Genomic DNA, 9,256 nt, shown 5'->3' with positions numbered 1-9,256 from the left:
CATCATTTTTGTTCAGTAGAGCACAGTTTGCAACTAAAATACTGGAAAGATATCCTTCAGATCTAGTTGCGATAGAATCGAGGAAGATAAGGACAGTATAGTAAACACTGTTCTGGCTCATAGATATTATCCTGCAGGCTCATAGAGCAGGCTTTGTTTTTTCATTCTCTTTGTTCATGTTACAGCAGAAACCTGCTGAATATTTCATGCCATGATCTCTGGTGTCTTGAGTTACACTAGTGTGAACAGCTTGAGTTTGAGAGAGAGTCAGGTGTGCTCCTCCCACAGGTGTTCAGGTGTAGTATAAGCCCCGCCCCCTGTCCTGAGCTCTATATTAGAGCACCGTTAGGTACTGACCGCAGCTTAACCCTCCTCACATCACACAGCACAGAAGCCATCCTCCACTACCAAGACCACAGGTATGAGACTTCTTTAACCTCTTTTCTTATGCAGTAGCCTAACCACATATAAACCAGCCTCTTGTCAAATGGTAAAACCAAATGGATTTATATATGTTGTGATTCACATTCGATTTGGAGCATTTATATTCAGTTACATAGATTTAAAGTGCAGGGATCATAATGAAGGAACTCTGTAATTCTAAATTCTTCGATGCTTTGAGAAAAAGTTTCCTTTTAATTGTATTCAGGTGTTTTGTAATGACCGATAATTGGTTTTAAAGATGTTGAACATCCACAAATGAATCGTAATAAATTGTAGTAACTCCAATTGTATTGGACAACACAAGAGGCATAGCTAGTCTCCAAGACAGCAAGCCTCGCATCAGAAGAAGGTGAATTGTTTGATGTGCCAACACAAACAACAATGCAGTGTCCATTTACATATCATGTGACCTTTATCATTCAAGTTTTGTGCATTGTTTGATGATCTTAACACTTCATTGAGCAGAAACCATGAAATGATAATGGACTGTTCAAGCATTTCTACTGAAGTCATTTTCATTTAAAACAACTGTCCATTGCTAGCTAAGACTTGTTTCCTGAGTGCACACACACACGCACACACGCACACACACATATATGTGTGTGTGTGTGTGTGTGCAGTAATAAACATTTGGAGGCTTAAATGTGGTTAATTGTCATGAAAATAAAGTTACAATGCAAAATATCTTAAATTTTTCTTACATTTTATATATATGCACAATATTAACAATCCTTAAAGATAGGCTTGATTTTTTTGATGAAATATATCTGCCCATTTCTTTGTGAGATTCACTCCTGAAATTCACCCCTGTTAGAGCTAGGATTCTGGTCCCAGATCAGTTTAAAGAGCTCCTTCAGCCCAGAGCTCTTTAACAGTAGCAGGCTGTCAGACGGTTATCACTTTATGGCAGGAGATAAATGGATTAGGAAGGTGTGAACCAACACTCTTAGTTGAGAAGTCATTTATTACAGAGTTTGGATGTTTACTTCTAGCTGTAAAATCCAGCATGAGGGAGCAATGGAAAATTCTTGGCTTGAAAGACTTCTTTTTAAAAGTCTATTTGTATAGAGAAACATTTTAAGCTGGATATTTTGAGGTTAACCCTAGACCACAAATGTTCTTCTACACCAAATATGTGACCCTGGACCACAAAACCAGTCATAAGGGTCAATATTCTGAGATTTATACATAATCGGAAAGCTTAATAAATAAGGTTTCCATTGATGTATGTTTGTTAGGTATTTGAAAATCTCAAATCTGAAGGTGCAAAAAAAAAAAAAAAAAAAAAAAATGAGAAAATCGCCTTTAAAGTTGTCCAAATGAAGTAATCAGAAATTAAGTTTTGATATATTTACGGTAGGAAATGTACAAAATATCTTCATGGAACATGATCTTTACTTAATCTCCTAATGACTTTTGGCATAAAATAAAAATAGATCATTTTGACCCATACAATGTATTGTTGGCTATTGCTACAAATATACCCCAGAGACTTAAGACTGGTTTTGTGGTCCAGGGTCGCATATGATTTTCTTTGCACATTGTTGTTACTAGTATTTTTCTGCAAATGTTTCTCAAAATGTGGCAATAATGGGTGGTTTGAGTTTGTTCTTATTCTAAAAGCACATTACATTACTGTTGGATAAAATGTGTATACCTGTAACACTGTTGCACAATCCATTTCATACATGTAGGCTATAACCTCTGATGATATTTTTTAAGCAAGGCTATTGTTTAACTTTAAGTTATAGTTATTCATCAAAAATGTTGATTGCATACTGAAAGACGTCTCCTTCTGTCCACAGAGGTCATGTCGTCCAGTCTGTCAGTACGGAGTTTCTCTCTGGGCCGACAGCCCTCTTTCTCCAGCTTGTCTCTGAGGGACAGTGGACGTGCCCGATCCAAAGCCGCCGTCTCATTCGCTGCCTCCAAGCCTCTGTCTCGCTCTGCCTCCATGAGCATGTCAGATCTGAATGGCCCGAGCAACTTGTCCCTCAACGGCCTTCATGGCAACAGCACCAATGAGAAAGAGGCCATGCAAAGCCTCAACAGCCGACTCGCCAGCTACCTAGACAAGGTCCGCTCTCTGGAGAAGTCCAACGCTGACCTGGAGCTGAGGATCAAACAACTGATGCTGGACCGTGTGCCGAAAGGGCACGATATTGATTCCATGATGGCCCAAGCCCATGCTCTGGAACAGGAAGTATGTGGACAATGCCCTTGAGGTCTTTTGAACTTAATGAAAACAAGATTGTTAGCATGTCTCATGGTGTGTAGGTATACACATGCTCTGAAAGTCTGATCATTAGCCATACCAGACAAACTAGTTCAATAATTACCTACTGTCAGACTAAACAGTTACCTTTTAACAAAGAAGGAAAGTACCTCAATCTGAATAAATAGCTTCGTAGAAGGGGTCGAAAATCTCAGCACTTTTCTGCAGAGATTTGCTTTTACTTGCTTCAACTCACATGCCTGAAGGTTTCAAGTGATCCTAAAGTCCAACATCCACATCCATGAACACTCCTGGTTATGCCATCTCCCACTATGATCATTTATTTCAGTGTGTTTGAGATGAAGGTTTTATGTGCACCTTCATCTTCATGTTCTGTACCTTACAGGTAAGGAAGAAGACCCTGGAGAGCGCTCGGATCATGCTTGAGATCGATAACGCCAAGCTGGCTGCAGATGATTTCAGAATCAAGTGAGTATATGAGTTCCTGCACCTCTCTTAACATCTGCTGAGGAACTTCAGGAGGCATTGATTTGATGTATGCTTGCAGATGGGAGACGGAGAGTGCGATGTGTCAGTCAGTGGAGCGGGACTGTGTGGCCCTGAAGAAGGCCAAGTCAGATCATGACCAGATCATCGCCACACTCCGTAGTGACCTGGACAGCCTGAAAGAGGAACTTTACTTCCTGAGGAAGAATCATGAGGAGGTAAGATCTCCACCTGGGAACGAAATGGCAAATGCTGCACCTGTTGCTCCTCATTTCTGCATTCTCTCAGTACATGAAGAGTAGGATGTGTACCAGTCCAATCTTCCATTATAGTTCCATCCCCCTTTTGCACATACGTTAATGGAGGAACTGATGGTATAATCTCTTCCATTATAGTTCCAGTGTAGTAAGAAGAACCTTTAACATCCATGGAATCCTTCCATTTCACAAAAGATTCTTTATAGTCGAAAAAAAATGTTCTTTTAAAAAGATTCTTTGGAATCTTTATTTCTTAACTCTGCCACAAATATGCCAAAACACCCATTTGGAATCTTTATTTCTTAACTCTGTGACAGGTTTGTCAAACCATTGAAGAGTCTCAAGTGGTGACCTCTACTGTCCATGCTTGGAGTCATTTGTAACTCTATCCATGCGGTTCTTTTGTCTCATGAAATCTAAGATGTGCCTCACAGCTAACCTCCTGGCACTGAGTCAAGTGCTGATTGTCATTTTTAGGCCAGAAACGTGCTTTACACAACTACGCAAAGATGCTTATCCTTGGCCAACAAATTCCAAGTGCAAAGAAGGTGTACAAGTAATCCTTGTGTTCATTTGAAACTAACAAGTCCTAGTTCATAAGAAGATGATATAGTTACTATAAAATGTCTGTGCCATTGAACCAGAATAAGGTTTTTTTTAGAATGCAATGGGTACTGTGTTCGGAAATAGCATATGTTTGTTGTATTTGCATAGACTGTTTTAAGCCTTACTTCTCACTGGTGCATTGATGAACCACAAATCAACATGTAAGAAAAAAATACTCAGGAAGTACAGAACTATTCTCATGCTTTCTCACGCATAGACTCTGGGTTTATTTGTAAAGAAGGGTGTGGTGTCATGGTTGTCGAATATTCAAAATATATCTGGCGTGTTTGTCTGTTTTTGTGCGAGGCACATGCATACTTCCCTTGTGAGCAACATGAGATCAACAGTATTAAATATTCATTGGGACGAACTTAATAATGAAGTAACTTCCACCGACCTTGTGCCACCATGTGGTATCAAATTCCCAGCATTCACTCCGCAGTCTCAAATCATCACACACACCACACCCCAGTGTTCAAACACGAAATACACGCACATTTAACCTATCCAAACATGTTAAATATCTCATTAGTCAAAGACTAACAGTTTTTGTTAGTTCTACAGAAAGTTAACAGACAATTTGTTTAGTCGTACAACATCTTTCTCTCATTACTTTTCCCACAGGAAATAGACAGCCTGAGGGCCCGGGTCGCCCAAGAGGAAGTCAGTGTGGAGGTGGATGCGGCCCACGGACCAGAGCTGGGGACAGTTCTCTCTGACCTCAGGTCTCAGTATGAAGGCATTGTCCAGAAGAACAAGGAGGAAGCTGAGAGCTGGTACCGTAAAAAGGTTGGTGTTCCCAGAGGATCAGGGTCAGAACCAGTGGCTGCTAGCTCCCATTAAGAGTTTCCTAGACCCAGATCACATTTCACTGAAAAAAAAAAACACCTTAAAAACGCAATTACTATGTATTACCATTTAACAACACCTTGTTAAGTGATAATATGTAATACCATGATATTTTTGTACACCAAAGCATAGTATTAACATATTACTCCAAACTAAGTATTTCAAAACATGTTTTTGGACACGGTACCATAATGGTTAAATATTGTGGTTTTACCTTGTGTTTGAACAAGAAAACCATACCATGGTATTTTTTGTATATAAAATCAAGTCATATACTGTATATGGTACTCCAGGTATACTTTTGGACATAGAGCCATGATAAGCATTGTTTTAGTAAATATCAATGCTCCATGTTATTACGACTGATATGTCATCATGTAAGTCTTTGACCTTTAGCAGGATGTATTACTTTCTTCTGTTGCATGGTGGTCTTGCATGCAGAGCATTTTTGTAACCCATCCACTGTATGTGTGTGTGTGTGTGTGTTTAGCTTGAGTCGGTGCAGACGCAGGTGCGTGAGAGTAATGAAGCCCTGAGAGGGGCTCAGAGTGAACTGACCGAGCGACAGCGCTTTCTGCAGACACTGGAAGTGGAACTGGAGAGCCTTCACAAACAGGTCAGAACCAGGCAGGAGGAACCTTTTAAGAACCATTTCTGTTCCCTGAGTGAACCTCTAGAGCCGAGGCCAGTGCAGATACAGTTACCACTTAGCAATGGAAAGTAAAACCCTGCCCTTTATGTCAAGGTTATTTGAATGAGTCGGGCCATAAATGCTCCGTCGCATGCCTTTACTTACTTTCACAAGTCAAATGTGAGCGGCAAGAAGCACAGACACAGTTTGTTGTTGGATTATCGAGTAAAAAAGGGGTCAGTAGAAACCCTAATACAAGCAATACACATGTAATAGATCTCCAAAGAGGAACTTTTCCATCAGAACACTCACTCAGAAACAGGTTTGCTTGTTTTCATGACCTTTGAATCTCATGCCAGTCCAAGATCACTCCCAGCATCTCAGATGTAGTTACTATAAACAGGTCACTCTTGTATAAATAAGCCAAGGCTTAAGATGCTCAAATGGGGGTTGTTTGTAGTAGTTTCTCTGCTGGTACCATTATTTTGAGGGTGCAAGTAGATGCATAAAGGCACCTTTTAATCCCCTAATATTTAAAATGCAACTTGTTCCAAATCCATATGACTTGCTTTCGTTGGTGGAACACAGAATGATGGAGAATATTCGCACTGCTCTTTCCTATACAATGAAAACATACTATGTATTAAAGTTTTTTAAGGAATAGTGGTCTGTGAGTGTTTGTATAAAGGTTTTGCACCTCATCAGCACGTGAGCAGTAGCCAAAAAAAGCCTCATTGTCCTGACAGTTCACCTTATCACTAACTGTTGGTTGGCAGTTTAAACATGATTACAAGTAAAATAAATAGGATCAACTTATTTACTGATGGAATAGCTTCATTTACATGGTAATTATTCACTAAAGACACACAGACAGACCTACATTTACATGCATTTTGGCATGTAACACTTTACATCACGCGACAATTCATTTTGAAACCATGCAAAAAAAAAAAAAAAAAAAGTGACCAAGTGGAATTTTTCACCATTTTAAATATTATTGTAATTTGATAGTATTCTTGTATCTTCATAACATTACGGTTGAACCACTGATGTCACATGGACTATTTTAACTATGTCCATGAACGTGGCAGTTGTGTTGCTGTCTATGCAGGGTCAGAGAGCTCTGGGATTTCATCAAAAATATCTTAATTTGTGTTCCGAAGATGAACGAAGGTCTTACAGGTTTGGAACGACATGAGGGTGAGTAATTAATGACAGAACATTCATTTTTAAACCCCTCTCACAGGTGGCGGCCCTGGAGGGTAACCTGGGTGAGACAGGGCAGAAGTACACCTTGGAGATGGAGCGACTGCAGGCTACCCTGGCCCAGCTGGAGGAAAACCTGTCACAGCTGCGTCTGGACATGCAGCGCATCAAGATGGACTACGAGCAGCTCCTGCGCATCAAGCAGAACCTGGAGATGGAGATCGCAACCTACAGGAGGCTGCTGGAGGGAGAGGAAACGTGAGATTCCTGCAGTTTACTAACAATAAACATTGTCACTATTCACTTACCGTAATGTCCTTCCAATCTCTTTGTTGTTGTGTCTTGTGACACTGATATTGGTGTCAGAGATTTTAGCAGCTTAATGATTGTTTTGATAATTACATTAGGTTTCTTTTTTTATTTCGCAGGGTTAAAGAGACTCCTCCACCACCTAAGAGTGAGTGCTCACGCATACAAAACATGTCACATGAACACTAGAACAAATATGCACAAACTGATCTTACAAGTTATAGTGAACAAACATTGCAGAAAAATTTGCATAACTAAAAAATATTGCATAAATGAATTAAATTTTTTGGATCATATCTCCACCATTCATGCAAAATTGATAAATAATGTAACAAAGTCGACAGCTTTATGGTTTAGCTTTGAAACTGCTTTTGGAAAATAAAATTCAATGGAGAAAACTAGTCATAAGGGTAATTTCTTTTAAAATTTATATCATTATTTATATAATTAAAGCTGAATAAATAAGCTTTCCATTGATTTATGTTTGTTAGGATAGAACAATATTTGGCTGAGATACAACTGTTTGAAAATCTGGAATCTGAGAGTGCCAAAAAATCTAAATATTGAGAAAATCGCCTTTAAAGTTGTACAAATGAAGTTCTTAGCAATGCATATTACTAATCAAAAATAACGCTTTTGATATATTCATGGTAGGAAATATGGAACATAATCTTTACTAAATATCCTAATGATTTTTGGCACAAAAGAAGAATCCATAATTTTGACCCATACAATGTATTTTTGGCTATTGCTACAAATATAACCATGCTACTTATGACAGCTTTTGTGCTCCAGGGACCAGGATCACTTGTTAGTTGTTTACTGTAGAAAATCATGGTAACGGGTGCCATTTTTAGATTCTCTACTGACACACATCAAAAGGATTTTTGATTTATGGAATAATATGTCACTTTAAAAGGAGAAAAAATGATGGCAAAATGGTTGATGCATAATTTGGGCATTTAATCTCAGCTCTTTTTAATAATAGATTAAAAAACATACAGAAAAATTAGAGTAAAAATGCCAACTTTTATTTACATATACATTACTTTTGAAAAGTTTGAGATCAGGAAAATTTTTTAATGTTTTAATATCTCTTATGTTCATCAAGGCTGCCTTTATTTGATAAAAATACAGTAAAAACAGTAATATTGTTAAATATAATTGCAAATAAAATTAACTGTTTTCTATTTGAATATATTTTAAAGTGTAATTTATTCCACTGATGCAAAGCTGAATTTTCAGCATCATTACTCGTTTTTTTTTTTTTTTTTTTTGCATCACATGATCCTTCAGAAATCATGCTGATTTGATGCTCAAGAAACATTAATCATTATTATTATATTGAAAACAGCTGAGTAGATTTTTTTCAGGTTTCTTTGATGAATAGAAGAACAGCACTGATCTGAAATAGAAACCTTTTGTAATATTATTAATGTCTTTATTATTGTTTTTAGCCTATAATAACGAAAAGATTGCATAATCTTTTGTTCAAGTCATTTTTTACACATTTCAGGGACACAGATGTCCCTTGTTCTGTAGAAAGACACATTTACAGTATGATGCTGAAGTATATTTGCAGCTGGCTGAACTGTTGGGTAAACATCGATCAGATATCCGTCTGTCCTCTCATCTGAGCTGCACACATTAAACACGGCCGTACAGAGGCAGCTCTCACAACAGAGCCTACAGTCCACTCTCATATCGCTCACATCACTCTCTCTCTGTCTTTCTCTCCGCAGAGGAGCCTGACGTTCGTACTCGTAAGATAGTGAAGGTGGTAACGCAAACCATGATCAACGGCAAAGTGGTGGACGAATCCAGCGAAGTTGAACAGATTGAGGAGACAAAGAAGTAAAACAAGAACAAGACTGTCTGTGTGATTCTCTGTATAAAAGCTTCTATTGTCTATTTGGGAGCATCACCACCGTCCCCCACACACATCCCCCATTATTTTTGTTTCATTCGCAGTCTTTCAAAGAGATCGTCTTTCCTTTCTCAAGCAACAGAAGAGCTGAAATGACTAGGAACGCCATCAGATTTAGAGCTGAAACTGAAGAAGAAACAAGCGCTCCTGTTATTGCTTTTAGGGACCATTTATTCTTTCTTTCTGCATGCAATATTTATTTCTAAATAGTGTAGTGTGAGGAGGAATTTATTTACATAAGTGTTTGCTTATCTGTTGTTTCTTTCATTCTTTCTCTGTAATAAAACTATTACATGCAAATGGCA

General features: G+C 38.3%; 1 protein-coding gene across 1 annotated transcript; it reads left to right on the top strand.

Annotated features, from left to right (window-relative positions):
* Positions 1 to 266: 266 nt before the first annotated feature.
* On the top strand, positions 267 to 9,256 carry LOC109079177 (keratin, type I cytoskeletal 18-like). Its single transcript, XM_042732261.1, has 9 exons — positions 267 to 419; positions 2,250 to 2,647; positions 3,066 to 3,148; positions 3,228 to 3,384; positions 4,654 to 4,818; positions 5,369 to 5,494; positions 6,756 to 6,973; positions 7,144 to 7,172; positions 8,767 to 9,256. The coding sequence occupies exons 2-9, from the start codon at positions 2,255 to 2,257 to the stop codon at positions 8,880 to 8,882; spliced, it is 1,287 nt and encodes a 428-aa protein (XP_042588195.1). The 5' UTR covers positions 267 to 419; positions 2,250 to 2,254; the 3' UTR covers positions 8,883 to 9,256.

The sequence above is a fragment of the Cyprinus carpio genome, chromosome B10 (assembly GCF_018340385.1).
Source record: "Cyprinus carpio isolate SPL01 chromosome B10, ASM1834038v1, whole genome shotgun sequence".
Taxonomy (NCBI): domain Eukaryota; kingdom Metazoa; phylum Chordata; class Actinopteri; order Cypriniformes; family Cyprinidae; genus Cyprinus; species Cyprinus carpio.
The sequence above is the reverse complement of the archived record's forward strand: the minus strand, read 5'-3'. Positions and strand labels throughout refer to the sequence as shown.

What these genes read in the sequence shown, in the direction of transcription:
- LOC109079177 (XM_042732261.1), top strand. Translation starts at nt 2,255, where the DNA reads ATGTCGTCCAGTCTGTCAGTACGGAGTTTCTCTCTGGGCCGACAGCCC. An exon ending in AGAGCTGGTACCGTAAAAAG is followed by an intron (nt 4,819 to 5,368) that starts GTTGGTGTTCCC and finishes GTGTGTGTTTAG; the next exon opens with CTTGAGTCGGTGCAGACGCA. An exon ending in CTGCTGGAGGGAGAGGAAAC is followed by an intron (nt 6,974 to 7,143) that starts GTGAGATTCCTG and finishes TTTATTTCGCAG; the next exon opens with GGTTAAAGAGACTCCTCCAC.